Here is a 22,963-nt window from a genome sequence, read left to right on the forward strand (position 1 = left end):
TCCTAGAATCATGAGTTACTTTGTAACTTTTGAGACGAGTATGGGTGCTGTTGATTGCAATCTCAGCCATACTGAATCTTTCATAGCTTTCACTGCAAACTGATTTCTGTAGAGTTGTTGCTGTATTATATATATCACTGTAGCATTTACTCATGTCATAGCTTTTACATTTGTTGCCGTTGATCAATATTCAGATATTAATGGTAATAATTCATTTCTTATTTGTCATCAATGATAATATGTTTCTGTCTTTTGAATGCTTCATATCTAATGGTTTTATGATTATCATATATCTTCAACATTACATCACAAATGGAAGACCTATTTTTTGCTAAAAAATAGGGCTACGCCATGTTTAATTTCTTCTAATTGGATCTTTAGATCTTCAATTTTTTGTTCTAATTTCTTTAATGCTTCAAGATTCTCATAGCTTATTTTTTAATACTTTGCTACTCTCCTTTTCAATTTTTCATCTTGCTTATATGCATAATGAAGTTGTTCTTCAAGATCAACATTCTCTTCCTCGTCACATGATTCACCTTCTTCATCCTCAAGATTGTCACTTGAGTCTGCTTCAGCCATGACTAGAATTTCATCCTCACCACGTGGGCATCCCTCACTATTTTCATCTAATGAGCTTTTGTCCTTTTTCGGGCACAAGCTCTTTTTACTCTTCTTTTGAAATTGCTTCTTTTATTGAATTCGTTATTCTTTTTCCAATTTTTTTTTTTTCAGCTTTCTCATAAAGTACTACTTGAGCTTTCACTTAAAATTTTCTTTTTGCTTTTACCCTTTTCAGATGCCTTAAAAGATATTTTCTTTTTCGATCCATTGCCTCCAATTCTCAGTTCACAAGTAGTAAGAATCCCATGAAATTCATCTTCTGTCAGTGTGTCTAGGTCTTTTCTTTCTTCGATTATAGATACCTTAGAATCAAATATCATAGGTAATGATCTTAAAATCTTTTACACTAGCCCAGGGCCTTCATTGAATTGACAACGTCATCAACTCGTGAAAGGAAAGAGGCTATGTCTCCATCATCCTTCATCTTACAGCTTTCAAATGCACTTCAATGAGTTTGGAGTTTAGCTTTCTTTACATCGTCATCTCCTTCATAAACATTTTTCAACTTGTCCCAAATCTCCTTTGCAGATTTACAATGCATAACTTTTGTGAACTCTGAGTCGGCTAAATTGCATAAAATAGCGTGTTTTGCTTTGGCATTATTTTCACTTCTCTTTCCAGTTGTATCAATTGGTGGTGTTGATGGGGGCATATAGCCATCTAACATGGACTGTCAAACATCAAATCCAATAGCATTTAAATAGTCTTACATCTTTATACTCCAAAATGCATACTTTGTCCAATCAAAAGTTGGTGTCTTGTTTTGAAAACTTTCGGCCATTTGTGCTCTTTAGATCTAACATCAAGCAGTTAGGTTTTATAGAAGGAACCTGCTCTAATACCAATTGAAAAGCACACAATTATATTGCGGGAGGGGGGATGAATCAGTATAATAACAATTTCCCCAATTTAAACTTTAATCAAACAGTAACTTCAACACTCACAGACCTTAACACAATGACACAGTGATTTATGTGGAAACTAATTGCAGGAGAAAACCATGGCAAAAATATTGCTTTAATTATATGAATTCTTTTTACAAATTTGTAGGGACCAACCTACGAGAGGCTGCAACCTCTTTGATTTGTGAGCACCAACTCCAACCACAAAAAAAATGATCTTCCACCTTTGTCTTTGTTGCTCTTACAATTGGTGATGGATACTTTCTAGCTCTTATCACTTTGAAATCAGCCAATAATACTCCACTTTTCTTCTTACTATTCCTTATAAATACGTACGTACGTGTGTGTCTGTAAATATTATATAATATTTATTTTCTTTACTGCTCTTCTATGTTGGATATACACACACACACACCTTACTTATCCTCCTCCTTACATCTTCTCAATTGCTGACTTACTTTTCATTTCAAATGATTCATTCCTTATTTATATGTTACATATAAGGGGACATGACTTTTAAATATGAAATGTTGTTTCTCTTTCTTAAACCACATACTCTTTAACATATCCTAATAGCACTCTTTCATGAAATGTTGTACTCCACCTACGATAAGGAGATGCTAGTTATCATAAACACTCTAGTTAAATTTAGACAGTATTTGGTGGGTGGACGTTTTGTAGTAAGGACCGATCATAACAACTTGCATTTCTTCTTGGCAAAGAAGGAACTAAAAGAGAGGCAACAAAAGTGGATCAGCAAAATTTAGGCTTATGACTTTGACATTGAATACATCAAGAGGAAGAATAACATATCAGCTGACGCACTTTCTAGGAGACCAATCAGCGCTACTTGTTGTGCTATGTCAGAGATTATTGGTTGAATATTCCAAGAAGACATTTGCAAGTGAGGTCATGGACGAGCAGATCCAGGATGATAGATACAAGGTTATAGATGATATTATCTATTACAAAAATAGAATTTACGTGGTCCCTAAATCCAAACTTAAGGAGCAAATTATGTAAGTCGTTAGTGATAATGCCAGTGTTACGGGACTCGGACTCGCCTCTGACTCGGAAAGTCAAAATCCAATTCGGACTCGGACTCGGCGACTGGACTCAGCGAGGACTCGGCAAGGACTCGAAAAATCATACAAGTATAATAACAAACTTTTGAAGGAAAAAATTGAATAACATAATATAAAGTTGAAGATTTAAGATTTAAGATTCAATCCTTAATAGATTCTTGACATGCCACATCATTTTCAGAATTCATATACATTGTAAAAAACATCTTCCGGAAATCTCTATCTTTTTAAATTTTTTTTTTTAAAAAAAAAATTTTAAAAAAATCAGAGTCCTGGGCTCTGGACTCGCCCAAGACTCCGCAAAGTCCTTGGACTCGGCGAGTCCACGTGGACTCTGCCAGGACTCGGCCGAGTCCGAGTCTAGAGGCAGATTGCCTCGGAAACATGGACTCTGCCTTGGACTCGCAGAGTCTTGGCATGACTCGGCAAGTCCCGTAACACTATGATAACCTAATAGCAAGTCATTCTTGGGTACTTTAAGACATACAGGAAGATTAGAGAGTGGTTCTTTTGGACGGACCTCAAGTATGATGTTCTTCACCATGTTAGGACATGTGTGACTTGTCAGCAAAACAAGTCAAAGCATGTGTATCCAGCTAGTTTGTTGCAGTCATTACCAGTCCCTAAGCATAAATGGCAAAGTATATCCATGAATTTTGACACAAAGCTTCCAAAGGTGCAAGGCAAGGACAACATATTTGTGGTTGACGAAGTACGCTCACTTTTTTGCGGTAGCAACCAATTGGGCAGCCTCTCAAGCTGCAACATTGATCTTTAGGGAGGAATTCAGGTTAAATGGTCTGCCTAAGACTATTGCCAGCAATAGGGACAGCAAGTTTCTTAGTATTTTTTGGAAGGAAATGTTCAGATTGGGTGGAACACAGTTGACCTCAGGGACCAATTACCATCCTCAAACAGATGGGCAGACAGAAATGGTAAACAAATGGATAGAAGGATACCTCCATGACTACATTTAAGGACAACAGCAAGCTTGGTTTAACTGGCTATATCTAGGTAAGTATTGCTACAACATGACTTATCATATGTCTTTCGCCATGTCGCCTTTCAAAGCCCTCTATGGTCACGATCCGTTGTCTTTCAGGACATAGCCTTGACATACAGTTGAGCCCCCAGGCAAAGGATTGGTTGTAAGAACAGCGGGATATCCTCACAGCTCCTAAGGAGAACATGCAGTCAGCTCAAAATCAGCAAAAGATCTGTACAGATCGCCACTAGACTGAGAGATCTTTCAAGGTTGGGGACATGGTGTTCCTATGCCTACAGCCATACAAGCAGAGTTCATTGAAGAAGGGTGGTGCAGATAAGCTTAAACCGAGGTTTTTTGGACCATATAAGGTGTTAAGAAGGATGGGGGAGGTGGGATATGAGTTGGAAAAACCAAAGGGCAGCAGGATTCATTAAAAAAAATCATGTCGCTTACCTCGAGAAGGCTCTTGGACGGTATAACATGATTTCACCTGAGTTGCCCCCATTGGATGAGGAAGGAAAGTTAAAATTGATTCCTGCCAAATTGATGGACATAAAGGGGAAACGGTTTAGGAAAAGGTCTATATGGGAGTTTTTGGTGCACTAGAAGGATCTCCCAATAGAGGATGTCACTTGGGAGGGTGAACTCATTCTACAGTGCCCCGCACTACGATTGCTTAAGAGCGAGCTATCCCAAGAAGGGAGGACTGTCATGTCCCCACCCCAACTTGATCCTCGCCAACCACTCCTAGCCTATTATTCATCCTGATAGGCTAGAAGGAGACAAGAAAGCAGATGACATGGGTGGGACCTCTAAAATCAACTGTCAACTCACTCTTCCAAGGGACCAAGTAGAAGATTGCGATTGTACGACATGTCACGATGGTAACTGGACTACTTGTCGATTGGTGTGGTCAAGCGTTTCCTGTCAATGGTGTCCAGCATTTCATACTTCTGGCAACCCCAATGATTCCCTACGGTGATTAAGTTTAGCATTGTGCATGCTCACGACTTGGTAACAGAAGTTGCTTCTCTCTGTGTTGAGTGTATTGGACGGAACGATGGAAAGGGTGCATCAATTGAGAATTTGCAAGGTAATGAAATCTAAGAATTTCCTTCAGAGGATGTAGTCCCTTCTTTGTGACAAGGACGACCCCCTTGTCAACTTGTTTTTATGGTAATCGATTGGAGTGCATTTTATGTACTTGCAGAGGCATGAGCATATTGGAAGTTTGCATGCAAAAGTAAGAAGTGAGCCACTAGGCTCAATATCCAACTTAGAATCCATCTCATGCCCGTGTGTTGGGGCCTCACCAAGCTTCACACAGTCGGTTTCATAATCTTGTTGCACCCATCCAATAGATAACAGGAGAAACAAGAGAAGTGTATTGAAGGCATCTGCTGCACAACAGACCCAAAGCTCAGCAATTACCAGTAGAAGATAACCTACACATAACAGGCCCGTCAAGCAATGTAAACTATTGGAACAAGCTCTTGCAAGGAGCTAAAATTAACAGAGGTCGATACTTGACAATACCAGTCATTCACATTATTGAGTCTCATCATAATGTCTGTTCTTGCATGATGAAACAGCCACAGAGCTATTAATGCAGGTATTATCGTAACATTAAACTATCATTTCATTGTTGCCAGTCTTGAAGTTCTTTAAGTCGCATGTTCACATAACTGTGGTTGGCTACTTTGTGTTTTAAAGTTGTCTATGAGGAATTTGAATAAACTATTGAGAATTGCGGCTGGGTGCATGTATTGATTCATTTAGCATACTGGAAAACCTGTTTTGAAAGATAAATAAACTTGGTCAAATATATACAAACTTGTGTGTGTGTAAGGAGATTTTTGCAGAACTCTCATTCTCTCAGCAGTACACGATAAAATAACAAGATTGCATCAGACTAAACAGCCTCTGCAGGAACATCAGGACCCTCAAACAGTTCAGACTTCTAGTGGTCAAACGATAAGGGATTATTCATGTTTCTAATAACCTCTCTTTTGTAATCTATATAATCAGTGTCTAGCTCATTCAATAACCATCCAATACTTTACAAAATCATTTATCTATTATATATCAGCCAACTGCCCAGTAATATTGGTAGTTTACCTTATTGGAGAACCTTATGCCACTCATATCCATCTGCCACTGTTACTGTTCATTCTAATTCCCAGCTGCTTACCTGCACTTCTGACTCAAGATGCATTGTAGAAATTTAACACATCATTGCCACATTGATTTACAATTATAAAGCAGCTGTGCCAGCATGCTGTGCCATTAGCATTTTGACAAATTTCATCATTGGCACTTTCTGAGTGGACTCAACAATAATGTAATTCTAAGAAATATAGTTTTCAAATTGAAGGATATACGCTGTAAAGTTTCTGCAAATTCTGAACAACCAAACTTATAATGCCTTTAATATACTTGCTAAGATGATCTTTTGTATATCAGACTTGTATGAAGTGTTACCAATAGTATAATAACTATTCTGGAAATGTTCTTATCCCTGCAATAAATCGCATGAGGCAGTAATGTAGAGGAGCAGACTTGATTGTGTATTGTGTGTTCTCTAACCTCATTCTTACCTCATTCTTATATTGCACCCAAGAGGCATGTCCTTTCATAGGACATGTCTCTTTCTAGGTTGGCCCTTACGAATAAACTATTGATTATATTTCATGATTGGCGTCTCCTAGAAAACATAATTAGTTAGTAATTATACTAACAACAATCATGCAAAAAGAACATTATTAAATGCTCCTAAGGAGGCCGCCGATAAGGTTAATCATCTAAGGTTATTAAAGAGGCAAATCCGACTAAGGATATACGTGCATTACAGGACCTGTACAATCTGTAGTTCAGATCAGTCATGATTACCAGAGTTACAGAATTAACACTCCCTCTTAACTTGATAATCATACTGAGAGATAACATATCTAGTATCATCAATTAAGATGAATAAGCATAGATTGATACTCTATATCTATCTGAATCTTCTAAGCATGTGGTACCATTGAACACATGATACTATGTCATATTACTATACTTGTGATATGACTTATCACTTATACTAGTGATAACAGTATTGCATGAAATGCAACTTACAGGATAAAATCCGGAGAATGATTAAATTCTTCCTTTATCCAAGTTGTGACTCATAGGTATTGGCAGACCTATATCACAATATGATCCTAAGTTAAGATCTACCAATTCACAGGATAAAATCCGGAGAAAGATTAAATTCTTTCTTTATCCAAGTTGTGACTCATAGGCATAGAAATGTCTATATCACAATGTGATCTTGAACTCATCCAAATCTGACAGTAGTTATCTACTGTTCAGTACATTATCTAAGAGATCATCATCTCTCATAATGTCTTTTATACAAGTGTTCATTATCTCAGAGATCATCACCTCTTCAATAATGAATACAAATAATGGAGCCCATAACAATCAATAGCCTAACAATCATAATTTTAAATCAAAATTATTTCATTAATAATTAAAGAATAGTAATGTATTATAATTCGACCATACCAAGTCTTTTCCTGAAGTGATCTATCTTCACTCGAGAGAGAGGTTTGGTAAGAATATTTGTTGTCTGATCTACAATGCACATGTATTCTAATTTTACAGTATTCATGTCTACCATATCTCATACATAATGGTAAGGAATTTCAATATGCTTGGACTTGTCATGAAAAATTGGATTCCCAGAGAGCTTGATGGAACTCTGATTATCACAATGAATAATTTTAGGATTCATGGATTGACTAAATAATCCCACAAGTAACTTTCTAAGCCAAACTGCCTTCTGAGATGCCATTGTTGCGGCAATGTATTCAGCTTTTGTAGAGATTTGTGCTACTGATGCCTGCTTTCTACATATCCAAGATATCATCGCTGAGCCTAAACTGAAACAGCATCCTGAAGTGTTTTTCCTATCAGTAACACTTCTAGCCCAATCTGAGTCTGTATACCCATGTAAGTCCAAGTCAACTTTCTCATACTTGAGCCCAAGGTTAAGAGTGCCTTGTAAATATCTCATGATGTGTTTGACTACAACTAGGTGAATCTCCTTTGGCTCACACATAAACTGACTTAAAACATTAACAGCATAGCAAATATCAAGTCTTGTATTTACCAAGTACATAAGAGACCCAATCATCTGTTTGTAAAGAGTAGAATCTATGGAGGGTGATTTTGTTGTTGCTTCCTTAAGTTTATGTAGATTAGTCTCCATAGGAGAAGAAATAGGTTTGCAGTTCAACATTCCAAATCTTTTCAAGATGTCTAATGTATACTTTCCTTGATTAAGTATGATGTTCTCAGAGTTCTGCCATACTTCCAGTCCTAAGAAGTAATGAAGAAGTCCTAAATCTCTCATTTCAAATTCTCTAATTAGCTCTTTCTTGCATTGATCTATAAGATGATCATCACCTATTATTAGTAAATCATCAACATATAGTATCAAAATTATCATATCATCTTTATCCTTTTTATAATAGAGATTTGGATCAGCTTCATTCTTGGAGAATCCTAAACTAGAGAGATACTTATCAATTCTTTCATACCATGTCGGAGTCTGTTTAAGCCCATAGAGAGCTTTCTTGAGCCTGCAAACAAAGGCTTTAGGGTTATGAGTTCTAAATCCTTCAAGTTGTTCCAAATATACCTCTTCTATAATCTTTCCATTTAGAAATGTTGTTTTCACATCCATCTGATGTACTTTCCATCCCTTCGATGCTGTAATAGCTAGGACTGCCCTTACAAAGGTGTATTTGGCAATAGGAGCAAAGGTTTCTTCATAATAAATTCCCTCCTTCTGAGAGAATCCCCTGGCTACAACTCTGGCTTTATATTTTTCAATGCTACCATCAACGACATGCTTGATTTTAAATATCCACTTAGACGAAACAATAGATTTTCCTTCAGGCCTTGGAACAATTTCCCAAACATCATTCTTAATAATGGATTCATATTCTTCCATCATAGCATCCTTCCAAGCTGTATGTTTAATAGCATATGAAACATTGGTTGGTTCTGATTTAAATAAATCACTCATGTTTGTTGCATAACTGGAAAATCTTTTGAGTCTTTTGCTTTCTTGAAGGTTCCAGATGGTGCAGTGAAGTCTTGTGCTTCCTCTACAGTCTTAAAAGCCCAAACTGGTCTTTTCTATGCCACATTTCATTTATATCAGCAGCTTCATGAATTAAGGCTTGAATAGGTTCTATGTTTAATTCATACAAGTATCCATTTCTTTGACCAATCAACTTTGATTTCTTAAATGAAGAGTTCTTAGACCATGTCATCACTTTATCGTCCATGAATGCAACATTATGGACATCATCTTCAAGTGTTGTAACAGAGATTAGATTCCTCTTTATTCCTGACATAGAGTACTCTTTGGGATGGAGTTAAATACCTAACTTCAGTTTCAAGCTGCAGTTCCCAATTCCTTTCACTGAATGATTGGAATTATCACCTATGGTAACATCGCCATTAACTTCTTCTGCTATTGAGTCTAGTACTTCTTTGTATCTTGTAATGTGTCGAGGTAATCCACTATCAATTACCCATGTTGTGCTTGATACTTTATTTGATAGTGCAGAATATAATACACGTTTCTCAGGATCATAGTTTTCTTCTTTCCTAGTAACGTTGTATGATTTACTTGTTGCTTTAAATTCTCAGGGCAATTAGATCTATAGTTTCCAAATTTTTCACAATTGAAGCATTTTATTTTGGATAAATCTTTCTTAGGTTTGTCATTTCTTTGATTACCCTTCTTATTCTTGAAGTGTTTCTTCTTACCTTTATACGAATTTGTGTTGTGAACATGAAGTTCTTCATCTTCAGTTTTCAATTTTCCTCCTTTCTTAAGTTTCCTAGATTCTTCTTGAAGGCAATCTCCTTTAAGTCTATTGAAGTCTGGAAGATTGTCTCTAGCACTTACTCCTTGTGAGAATGTTTCCCATAAATCCGGTAACCCATCTATAGCCATAATGTTAGCTCTTTGTCTTCAATTATGGTCCCTATACTTGCAAGTTCATCTCTTAGACTAGCCTCCCTTAGAAAGTTTGAATTCATAGATTCTCCCTTCTTTATCAGTATATGATTTAGTTGCCTTTTTAGTGCAAGGGTTCTAGCCGCATTGTTAACCTCATATGCATTTAATAATGCACTCATCATATTAAATGACGTCTGATGTTTCATTAGCATAGGTACTATTTCATTTTTAACCCCATCTAATATAATTTGTATGGCTTTCCTGTTTCCTTTAATCTAGATAGTTTTATGAGGATCAGCATTAGGTCGCTTGAATTCTTTATCAACAAACTGTATTACATCATTGTCTTCAAGAATCATCATAATTCTAAATTTCCAAGCAACGAAGTGTTCTTTTCCATCAAACCTATCTTCGTGTCTAATTGTGCTAGCCATTGAAGGTAGAAGGAGTTGCTAGATATTTTAAATCTGATTGTCAATTTGCAGAGCCTAGGTTCGACTACCAGAGCTCTAATACTATGTAAAGTTTCTGCAAATTCTAAACAACCAAACTTATAATGTCTTTTAACCTACTTGCTGAAGATGATCTTTTGTATATCAGACTTGTATGAAGTGTAATAGTATAATAACTATTCTGGAAATGTTCTTATCCCTACAATAAATCGCATAAGGCAGTAATGTAGAGGAGCAGACTTGATTGTGTATTGTGTGTTCTCTAACCTCATACTTATATTGCACCCAAGAGGCATGTCCTTTCAAAAGACACGTCTCTTTCTAGGTCGGCCCTTATGAATAAACTATTGATTATGTTCCATGATCGGCATCTCCTAGAAAACATAATTAGTTAGTAATTATACTAACAACAATCATGCAAAAGAACATTATCAAATGCTCCTAAGGAGGCTGCCGATAAGGTTAATCATCTAAGGTTATTAACGAGGCAAATCCGACTAAGGATATTCATGCATTACAGGATCTGTATGATCTGTAGTTCAGATCAGTCATGATTACCAGAGTTACAGAATTAACATATGCTTTTAGGGGTTTCAAATTTGGCATTTGATGATTAATAATGTTGTCATAAATATTTCAGTTCAGCTCAAAATATTATATGGCAACTGAGGGTTTCATTATTGTTGTTCTTTTGTAATTGAGTGGTTCAGTTTATTAATTTTCACTCTTTGGTAGTTGTGATCAGCATTATTTTCAAGTAAAAATCGCTATTTCAGTTCTTTTCTCTCAGAAAATCAAAAAATACAGAAAAAATATAAATTCTAAGAAAATCTACATAGGGGACATTACATAAGTAGTTATTGAAATTGAAATTGTTGTTTCAGTGATTCTTTGAGGCTTAGAATCTCCAGGTGGGTTTTCCATTAACATTATTTGGTCTTATAAATTGAGCAGATCACATTTGGAAAACCAGGAAACCGGTATATTCAAAATTGGAACCTCGTGTTAATATTGATAATGTCTCACATTATATAATGTATTCAATATTAAAAACTATCCAAGAAATGGTAAATTCACTTTCTACATGCCACAGAATTGCCACCATACCATAGCTCATCACATATAGGAAAACATAACAGTCAGTTTTGAAGCAATGACTGACAAAACTTTCTTCTGCCCATCATGCCTTAAGACAGCAACATGTGGTGGACTGGGTATTCAAACTGCAAAATTGTAAATCTCGTTATCTTGGCATAGCATGCACATTTGAAGATTTTTGAGGATCAAGTCCTGTAGTTTTGAGTATGTAATGTTTTGTCCACACTTCTTCAAATTTTAGCATCAATACAGCGTTTTCCTGCACGCATTTAATTTATAATGCATCTAATTTGTCTGGACTTTCTTAGCTGTTATAAAATTTTGATGGTATAATAATACTAAACTTTTTGAAATTGATGATCATGCAACCAAATATAATCATCCAAGTTGACATTTCAAAAATGTTTAGTGGATCTGGAATCCCAATAAAATTGTAGTGAAATATAGTTCCAATTTATGGAAACATCTGCAACCTTGATAACATTTTAGTGATATTCAATTTAGTTCAATGTAAAAAGTGTCTAATCTGTCCAATTTTTTGTTGCACCAAAACTAAGGAACATGCTGTGAGGCTGGGTTGCAGACAATTTGCAGAAGATAATTTCATATATGCTATATTTAAAAGCACAATGGGTGGACAAAGCTTACATTGAAACTTTGAAGCTACCTCTGCCGGCCAGAAACAAATCTCATAATAGGAGTCATATCCAATAAGAAGACATATCAAGTAAATGATTCCACACACAATCACCAATCCTGACGTAATGAAAGGAACTCCCGCCCACCATTGTCCAATTCTGGTGGACAGACTTGCCTGGATATTCAAGAAAAATACATGTTAGTGAGTAGTATTATAAATTAAAAAATTACATAATGCTCAAAGCACCTACCCAATTCAAAAGTTGAGATCTTCTATCAGTGCAAAGAGATCTTGGAATTTTGTTCCCAAAAATTGGTCATATACAGTGAAGTATTTTTTTTCCTCTTCTCAAATCAATAATATCCAATCAAAGTCAATAATAATAATTACTTGGATGAGAAAACTCTTGGTGCTATAGAGAAGCCAATTAAACAGCTCATTTTTAGCGAGTAGAAAAAATATTTTTGTAGCAAGTTAGTTGCATGCCCATGTCAAAAAAAAACCATCGGAGCATTTTCGCAAGGGTCACGATCCAAAGAAATGCATTCTTATTTCAGCTAAAAATAATAATATTATGTTCTCTATAATAAGATATACAATATGTTTTATTCATACTATAAGAACAAAGGGGAAATTCTATTCTCTTCATACTATAAAAATATATTCTCTTCATTTTTGAATGTCATATGAACAGTATGGTAGTAGTAAGGCTGAAACGCTCAGGAGCTTAGAGGTTCCTGTTGGATCAGGGCAGGGCTCTTATAGCTCATTTTGGGATGAACATGTCTTTCAGGAATCCATATGTATCTGCTTTCATAATATCAATAGAGGGATCTACCCCCATACTTGGTAGAGCTTATCTTAAAAAGGGGGAGAAACTAAAATATTATTTCAAAAATAGAACTACATAATCATCATCACAAGCCAAAAAAACTTCACAGAATATCATTAGTCTGGGAAAAGACAAAAGAATCTCAATTGTTCCATTAAGCCCACCATCTGAACATCTTAAAAAAAACCTTGTTCCAAATTGTTGATGGAACATGTGTCTCAACCTTGTAATATCGTCTAGATAGTTCCAGAAGTGTTTGGGAAGTTTTCCACTTGTCGATGCCTTGGAAAAGTCAAAATTAGTTGTCAAAAGAAGTCAAAATTGGTTGTCAAAAGATGACCTGTCCATAGTATAGTATAAGAGGGTCATTTTTAAATGTTATATGACACTTGTCATGACAATCATGAAGGTCAAAATTAGGGGATAAGAGTTTGGACGTGAGACACTATTTTTAACCTAGTTCATGCCTATCCTGGACAACACAAATCATGCACATGCAACACATCTCAAGGAGGTTTTGCACATGGTATTGTAAAACCACAAGTGGTTTCTAGGTTGTGAGAAGCCTAAAAAGTAAGGCTTGGACGTGAGACACTAGTTTTAACCAAGTTCATTCCTATCTTGGGTAACACAAATCATGCATGTGCAACACATCTCAACGAAGTTTTGCACATGGTATTGTAATATCACAAGTGATTTTTAGGTTGTGAGAAACCTAAAAAGGAAGGCTTGGGGAGGAGTTTGAATATGCAGTTTTGTTCAAGATCAAGTGCTAAAAGGGTGCTTGTGAATTTCCTCCAAGTTTGAGTTCAGGTGATACTCTTGTAAGAACTTGCATTGCAAGTGTGTTGCAATCTCCATTGATTCAGTAAAGCATTATGCAAGTCTTACACTACGGGGTATTTCTACCGTAAGGGTTTCCCCATGATAAATCATTGTGTTAGGTGTGATTTGTTGTTTTATTTATGCACTTGTTTGTCTCTTGAATCTTTGTAATAGTTAAGTTGTTATTTGCATAAACGTTCTCTCAAGATTAGTGTAGGAAGTGATTCCGCATACCTTTGCTTCCTTACAGGTGGTATTAATGCCTTGCTAGTTTTAGTTCTATTTGTTGGATACAGGGGCTTTTGAGCTAATCAAGGTTTGAATGGGAGCTTGTGTAGAGTATTTCATTTTCTATATTGCAGGATAGTAAAGATGGCAAGCATGTCAAAGAGGATTGATGTAGAGAACTTTTCTAGCATGAACATTGAAATGTGGAAGTTGAAGATGGAAGATCTGCTAATTGATTAGGATATACGGGAAGCAGTGGGTGAAAATGTCCTAAGGCCTACAAATCCAACTTTAGCTGCACAGTATTCCAACTTTAGCTACACAGTATGATGTAATAGATAGAAAAGCTTCAGGTTTCATAAAAAAATTGTGTCTTGCAAACTGAATTTTGATAAATGTCCATGAAGAAGCTCTAGAAGAAGCTAGGTGAGATATATCAAGCAAAATCGCTTGTGAATAAAAATTTCTTGAGGAAGAAGTTGTATTCCCTAAGAATGGAAGGAGGTGGATGAATATTTGAGAATTTGGGAAGCCTTAATATATTGGTGACTCGGTTGACCTCGATAGGGGTGTCAATGGATGAAGAATAAAAGTTTCAAATCTTGCTATGTTTGTTGCCAAACTCATGGGATAGACTTCTCATGGCCATAGGGAGCATTGTAGTTGTCTTGAAGATAAAGGATGTTGTTGGTTTTCTACTTTCTAAGAAGATGAGAAGGAAGGTCTCTTTGAATGCCAAAGAGGCTTTGAGCATTCAAGGAAGATCAAGAGAAAGAGGCAAGAACGAAAAGCAACATGGCCGATCTAAGTCCAAGAATAAAGGGAGATCAAAATCCCCTAATAATCTCAAGGCAATTTGTTGGAACTGTGGCAAACCTAGTCACTTCTAAAAGGACAGCAAAGAAGAAAAGAAGAAGAAAAAGAAGCAAGATTCTAATTCTGAGTCCAAGAAGGAAGATGGAGATGCCTTTATTGCAACCTTGGCTACTCATGCAGGTGATAAAGCATGGTTGATAGACTCGGGTGCATCTTTCCACATGACTCCTAATAAAAACTAGATTTGTATATATGAAAAGTATGAGTGGTGTTGGACTGCAAGAAAACTCACCAAGCATTTGAAAACCTCAATTTGCCTCCAAAAATCATTTGAAAAATCAAAGTCCATAATCATCATTAAGCCTGGAAAGTTCGTAAAATATTGTAAGTCAGGAAAAAAAACTCAATTATTCCATTAAGCCCAACTTCTAAGCATCTAAAAAACCCCCTTGTTCCAAATGACCTTACATTCTAAGCCCTGTTTTATAGATTTTGATAGTTAAAAAAACTCAGTTTTATTAATCAGCACACCCCTTGGAATATGTGACACCCCTTGTTTCAATTCATCTTATAAACTACACTTGTTTTCATACACCTATTAACTCCAAAAATGTACCAGTTCAATTTGAACAGAGCAACCACATAAGTTTAGGAAGCCCTCGCACTGATATTTGAACATTGGTTGTTGAGAAACAAATGCTCGTATATTTGCCCTGTTGGCACCATTTCACCTATATGTGACGATAATAATACCACGCTCTTTATGTCTCCTAATATCTCTTCGACTTATCAGAACAAATGGGAGTTCAAATAATACTTCAAAAGGAAGCAATCTGAGCATATTTTAATATGTGGAATTCTCCTTAAATAGTACAGAAGCATAGCAAAAAAAACCCACTAAGTTTTGGGGAAAAAACACCTTTAAAAGGTTTTAAAAAAACCCACTCACACTCAACACAACTCACTAAAAACCTTGCCAAAACAGTGTTGATCTAAAAACGAAAACAAACCAAAAAAATCAGTTCTTCCATCCAACCTGCCTCCTAGTCCCTGCTATGGAATGAACTTGTTTCTTCATGTTTAGGTGACAACCTCATGATCAAACTCAAGAGAAAACTAGAGCCCAGAAAACTATGAAATAATCAGCAATACTAAAGAGATAAAACTGGAACAAAGAACACCAGAAATATCCTAGGAAAACCCTTCGAGAATGAAGGGAAAAACCCAGCCACACAACACAAAATAACTTTATTAATAATGAAATGTTCAAGTGTGCAATGCTTATCGCATGTTGCGAATATATAACAATAGAAGAGACTTTTCATATTCTAACCGAAGGTCTCTTGAGTTTCTCATAACTCCTATAATTAAATATGACTCTTCGAATATTCATGCCTCAATACATGTGAATGACACATGTCATTTACATTTATAATATTACAAATTAAACTTTAAGTGTCCTTTTCAGCTGAAGATGACAATAACTATAATAACGTTCATATTTTCAGAGATAAAGATCTCTATCGCAGCTACTATCTTCAACACTCCCTCTTAGCCAGAGAGAGATCTTTAGCACACAAAATTGCAACCAAAATGTTAATGATAAAATCTTACAATATATTCTGTAAGATTCATGAAAACCTCTAACAATCACATTCATGGAATCACTCAACATAAAACCCTGTAACGATTAATCACATTCATGGAATCACTCAACATGAAAACCTGTAACAACCAATCATATTCATGGAATAACTCAACATGAAACCCTGTAATGATTAATCACATTCATGGAATCACTCAACATGAAAACCTATAACAACCAATCATATTCATGGAATAACTCAACATGAAAAATTTGCAAGACTCACAACTAAGCCTTTGTTCACGGACTCTCTCAACGCGAACTGTCATGGAATCTCTAAACATGACATCAACTCCCATCACGGAATCTCTCAACATGATGACATCATGGACTCTCTCAACATGATGTTCACTATCTCATAGTGAAAGAGTTATCATAGCTGATCTTACAATTTCATTGTTGATTTCACATGAATGGAAATAGACATAACAAAACAAAACTTAGTTCCATTTAAGTCAAATTATACAAATATCACAAGCTTCACAAGCATAAATGAGAATGATGGAAATTTCATAAGCACTCCCTCTTAATTATGAAGCCTCCCTCTGGAGCTATATAATCCTTATCTTGTTGCAACTTGCAACCAAGAGAGAGTAAGATCAATCTAAAGTATATTATTTTCAGTTATAAAAATAAATTCTACAAGAGTAATACTAATCTCTATGATGATGTCAAACAACATCCATTCAATAATCATTGTAGTCCTCTTGTTACAAACTAGGCGACACTTCATCATAAATCTTCCTCCCTCCATTACTGACAACTTTCACAGCTTTAGGAAGAATAAGAATTATTACACAACATTCACTAGTAAACAAATCAATTCTAAATAGTATTTTGGTTCCTATCTGTATATAATTTTCATCTCATGAAAAATATACACAATAGATATAGAAGAATAATACTTATCTCTGGATGAACCAAAATTGTTTCCACATCCACTAATCATAATTTGCATGAGATCTAGTTAACACCATCTTTGTCAGCGATGAGTCTCAACAATATCCAATGAGGTCGCTTGCTCCCTCTCAAACTTTCATTGTAGATGACCATCATTATCTCCAATGCATCCAGCAGAGCTCATTTCAATCCATCTGGATAGACATCGCCCTTGATAGGAAAGACAATAGAAGAATTCATAGAATTTGCAAATGAAACTTCAACATCCTTATTCCTAACCACATCCCTCTCGACAAACATACCCAACTTCAATTGAGAATTTCGATCACACTTCATTCAGTAAACTACAAAACTGAACACACATAATAATACTATGATCATGGCTAGAAGACGCCCAGAATTTCTTAAAGTAGAAACCGATTCAAGAAAATCATCCATGCAATCGTGCTCTGTCGCTAGAATATAATAAAAGTCGAGAGATGCAAGAATGAACATATAACTGGTGCTAAAGGACATCATCAATCATATTATGATTATTGCCAATTATTAAAAACCTTTCATACGGAAATAAGAATATAGAAGGTTGTCCACGATAACCGCTGAGTAGTAATCTTTATGAATGAATATGTAACCAGCAGGAGTCTATCCGCTAGAGGAAGATGTGTGGGTCCCACATTAAATTGCCAATGACGTGTAATATATCCTGCAGAAATATTAAGACAAACAAAAAATCTCCATACAAATATTGCATCAATATTTGATATTGAATAATCATTATAAAACCCAGAATGCTGATCTCCCTCCACCGGCACAAAAACAACTACGACTCTTTCCTCGCATCCTTCCACTATCTCTTGCACACTAATCCGGGGCCCTGTTTCACGACGAATTTGAGATATTATACTACCTCCTTTTCCTATAATGCCTCCAGCATTTGCCTCGGAGCACAAAATCTTAAAAGATATATCTCCCTTTTCTACCTCCGAAGCCTGAAATCACTTCGCACGATGCCCATTGTCCTTTGCTCCCATTAATGGCCGCTTGGGCTTCAGTCCAGAGAACCCTAAATAAATTCTCCCTCTTCCTATTGCAGGTGCAATAATCAGGTCTGTGCAAGTTTGGGATACGCAAAGTCTCCATATTCACATGAAAAGCAGATATCACAAGCTCAGTAATAAAACATGGCAAAAGAAATCATGACATATTACATATTATACACGAGAAAATCTCTTGCTATGCCAAGACAGGCAACTTGGCAAAGATGAGAATGCTCATTATATATATAATAAAGAAATCTTCTACAACCAAGAAAGATAAATATTCATAAATATCAATGCCAGTACTAGAAACAGATCAGTATTTAATGGTATAGAGAAAACTTATCTAAGTGATAACATGAATCTCTGTAAAGTTCTGACGTTTGGAGATTTGACCACCCTCTAAACATGCGATTAAAAACTATCTGAGCATGGTATTCTAAGATTGAAGATACACATTCTTCCATGTTGCCAAGAAATTTTTGATACAAACAAATCCAACATGCATTGATAATCATGAAGCCCAAAAAATAGAGCATGGATCACACACAGAAAAAATAAAATAGATCATGACCAAGATTCCCTGATGCTGATTATCAAAAGAACTAGGCTCTGATACCATGTTAAAACTAGAGCCCAGAAAACTATGAAATAATCAGCAATACTAAAGAGATAAAACTGGAACAAAGAACACCAGAAATATCCTGGGAAAACCCTTCAAGAATGAAGGGAAAAACCCAGCCACACAACACAAAATAACTTTATTAATAATGAAATGTTCAAGTGTGCAATGCTTATCGCATGATGTGAATATATAACAATAGAAGAGACTTTTCATATTCTAACCGAAGGTCTCTTGAATTTCTCATAACTCCTATAATCAAATATGACTCTTCGAATATTCATGCCTCAATGCATGTGAATGACACATGTCATTTACATTTATAATATTACAAATTAAACTTTAAGTGTCCTTTTCAGCTGAAGATGACAATAACTGTAATAATGTTCATATTTCCAGAGATAAAGATCTCTATCGCAGCTGCTATCTTCAACACCATCCAACCTGCCTCCTGGTCTTTGCTGTGGAATGAACTTGTTTCTTCATGTTTAGGTGACAACCTCATGATCAAACTCAAGAGAAAACAAGCCTTGCAAATCCACCTTATATTCCATGTTTTTCACTATGCAGGACAAGAACAAAAGATACTAATAAAAGAGTTTACAGCTTCTGACGGCGTAGAGGCACATTTCCTATCAGTTGTAATGTAAGCTAAAACCTGAGAAATTGTTTTAGTAAAATATCCTATACTTCATTAGCTTTTAACATCCCAATTTTAGGAAAATTTCTAATATGCTAGCCTTGCCTTGTCCACGTCTCATATCTCTTATTACTACTCTTCTAGGATCACTTAAATCAGAATATTATAATATAACTTGTTCAACTGTTTACAGTATACACTAAATATGCATTGCACAGACCTGGGCCCAAAATTCTTGTTATCTTAGAAAAAAATTCTACAGTGTTAGAGTTTAGCGCTTAAATAAAAACTTCAAAGATTAACTTCCTTTTTTTGAGTTGAAGGAACCAGAATAACTCTGACTGATTAAGAGAACAAATGGAAATTAATTACTAAAAAGTAAGAAAAATAGTCTAAGACTCTAATGCAATGACCTCATGTGGTAAATCACCGAGGCTTTCATAAGGGAGAAACGGGAGACATACTAAATTTTATATGTTCAATCGAAGCTAAATGTTTAATGATGAATTGAATAAACTGTCACATTCACAATCAGAAAGTGTCAAGTTTTCAATCGAGCATATTATCACATCCAATTCTAAGGCTGGCATAACCCCAACCATTGAAGCCAAAAGCAAGTGCTAGGCCAATTTGGGTGAGCTTGATGAAGAGATGCCCTTGGCACTGGTATCTGAGCCCAATACAACGCATAAGTCAAATTTACCAAACAAAGTAAAGTAATTTACAGACTAGAAGATTAAGAAACGTCCGAACAAAACTATTCAGCGCAGGGATCTGGAGAAGAAAATCAAGAAAACCTTTTATAGTTACAGGGTTTTATTGTTATCTATGACAGGCTGCACTTAGAAACGTCTGCAAACTTTTACAAATTTGACCATTTTCCGCAATTAATTTTTCTATTAAGAGAATATGTGGGAAACGCATTCAACCGACAATTTAATTGCATAAAACAAGTAGTAGCCATAGCTGGTAATACCTAAAAATAAAATACAAATTCAGAACTGTTTTTGCACAAAAATCATTACTAATTGATAAAAAAAGATATGCAACTAAACGAACCCTCGTATTTTCAAGATCTAACCTCGGGAACAATGATCATGAACTAACCTCGGAGACAATGTTGGATCTCATGCTGCAAAGTCAGAGCTTCCTGTTTTCCTCTTTGCTCGACCAAAAACAGAGAAATTAAATATAATCAATGCATCGTATGGATTTTGATTTAGAAATTGTTTTGGCAAAAAGCTCTGCGCCTCTAGGCTATCGTTCTAGAAATCTATGGACACTAGTTTGGTGTATCCGGACAGTATTATTTCTGCCCGTTGAACTGCAGATTTATTTAGACGGTAGAAATCTATTAACCGTCGACAATATACTTTTCTTATGTTTTACCCAATCATGGGGCCCTTTTTAAAAAAATTGTTTGTTGTAAGAGAATACAATTGGATAAAATGTTTTCTCTTCATCTTTAAGGAATTATTATGAAAGGAAAAACAATTTGATAGTCATATTACCATCAGGTTAGGATCTGTCTAACGACAAAAAATGAGGAATGAGCAAGGAACTGATCTATGGTCCGTACAGATCTTCATTAAACATTGGACCAAATTCTAAAAAACCAAAAATTGCTTAATGTTTATCGAATAAGAATTAAACAGCTTGTTTTGTACAACCTATCAGCTTTAAATCTCTATCCAAACCATCCAAGGCAACAACCCATCTGACCACCTAAGCCTCATAGGTCCATCTCTTATCACTGCATTTGAATCTCTCATTTATTTCCAAGGTAATGTTTGTGCACGGGGAGATGCACTAATTTGGAGGCATGGAGTTCTCCCCTCATTGAATTCATCTTTGTTTTTTGTAAATATGAGCATGTTCGAGGCATCACAACGTTCAACAATTATGTTTGTCATTATGCCTAAACCTAGTTGTACTAGGGCTCCAACCAGTCACAACATCATTGTTACTTGCTTGACCTCCACTGTCTCCACCTCTATCTAGATTTCCAATTAGCTTCCTTGGCTTGATTTGCTCCATCATTTCTTTGAGGGTACCCTCAAAGGTGTCTGGATCATAAGTCTCAACCTTTACATCAAACTGAATTCCTCCATCTTTCAATATTTTAGAGCATGCATTGGTTATCTTCACTGCTTGTTATTCTTTCACTTTATAACTGAGAGTGAACTGCACATAGATTTTATGCAAAATGAGTCTCCTCATAGACTCGGTAAGGATTCTACCCCTATCCTTAAATACATCATCATTCCTAATTAACCAAATAGACCAGAGCAAATAAGAGGAAAAAACAGCCCAGAAAATATTCAAGGGTTTGGGAAGACTAGGGATATTTCTAGAGATAGCACAGAAAGGGAGGAGCTCAGAATTAGTAGGGATGTCGAACCAGTTCCAGATCTCTTTGGTGAAAACACATTTTGAGAATAGGTGGGACATGGTATCAGGTTTGCAATAGAAGGAAAAGGTGAAGGGTAGACCATCAACATTGTTCAAAGGGAGTTTATGAAGAAGAGCTTGCTATATAAGATATTGCACATTAGGTTCCACTCTGTGGTGACAAATAGAGGAAAGATGTTTGGTCCAAGTTTTTGGTCCAAGTTTTGCAATCTAAGTTGCAGTCTCACTCGGTATTGAGACACTCAAAGATCTCATCATTATTTGAAAGCATACAATAGAGGTCCTTAGCTTTGGTGGAAAAGAGTTTAGTGTCATCGGGCTAGGCGAAAAGGGGAAATTTGTCAATCTCATTTCCACAAACTTCGGGAAGTTTGTCTTTTGTTCAGGCTTCCTTAATCACTACATATATCCTCTTTTGGGATTGAGGGAGCTGAAACTTAGAGGCTAGATTCTCTGAGGATATCAGTTGGTTATTCATACATAGGTTGCTAAAGGAGTGAATGCCTAACATATTCAATATTTTTGTTGAACAACCTTGCAGAAGTGCTAAAGGTTTTCCTTTCCTTTCTAGGTTCCACCATGGGGATCTTTCTCCACACAGTTTATCTTGGCTATCTATCAAATCATCTCCTACCACCCATTGCCTCACTTTATCCCAACTTTTCCATAAAGTTTTAAATGTGACAGAACCTTCAACTCTAATCTTCCATTTATCTAATAGTAAATCATGAATATGCATCCCTTTCCATGTTTTCCCAATACAAGGTACCCCTCTTTCGATATTATGTTTGATCAGGATTTTCCAGGGTTCATCTCCTTTTGTGGACCTAGCAATCCATTTAGCAACTAAAGCAATTCCTTATAGCCTTAAATCCTTCAACCCCATCCCACCTACTTCTTTCCTCATTGTGCACCACTTCTAGTTTACGACATGTCTCTTCTTATTACCTCTTCCATCGGATCACAAGAAATCCCTAATAATTTTTATGAAAATAAAAAAATCTGATTTTGGTTAAATAACCAAGCAGAGGAGCAATATATGGTGCATGTTGATAGTATCTTTTGGAAAACCTATACTCTTCCAGCTAGAGATAAGTAATTATTATTCCATTGTTGAATTTATTGACAATCTTCTCCTTGATCCATTCCCACATTGAATTCAAATTTGGTAGGACTAAAAACAGTATTCCCA

General features: G+C 35.8%; 1 protein-coding gene across 2 annotated transcripts in view; it reads right to left on the minus strand.

Annotated features, from left to right (window-relative positions):
* RBL15 (RHOMBOID-like protein 15) overlaps window positions 1–20,664 on the minus strand; it is a 104,508-nt gene extending 83,844 nt beyond the window's left edge. The window contains exons 1-2 of one of the 2 annotated variants that reach the window (XM_089788616.1): window positions 20,467–20,664; window positions 11,823–11,988 (exon numbers count right to left, since the gene is read on the minus strand). In XM_089788616.1, coding sequence (XP_089644742.1) covers window positions 11,823–11,988; window positions 20,467–20,490 — 190 coding nt within the window. In that variant the 5' untranslated portion in view covers window positions 20,491–20,664. The remainder of the gene's footprint in view (window positions 1–11,822; window positions 11,989–20,466) is intronic. The other variant, XM_089788617.1, reaches the window with a different exon arrangement.
* Between the last annotated feature and the right edge of the window lie 2,299 nt (window positions 20,665–22,963).

The sequence above is a fragment of the Cupressus sempervirens genome, chromosome 6 (genome assembly GCF_028749045.1).
Source record: "Cupressus sempervirens isolate cs-2001-9-10 chromosome 6, ASM2874904v1, whole genome shotgun sequence".
NCBI lineage: Eukaryota > Viridiplantae > Streptophyta > Pinopsida > Cupressales > Cupressaceae > Cupressus > Cupressus sempervirens.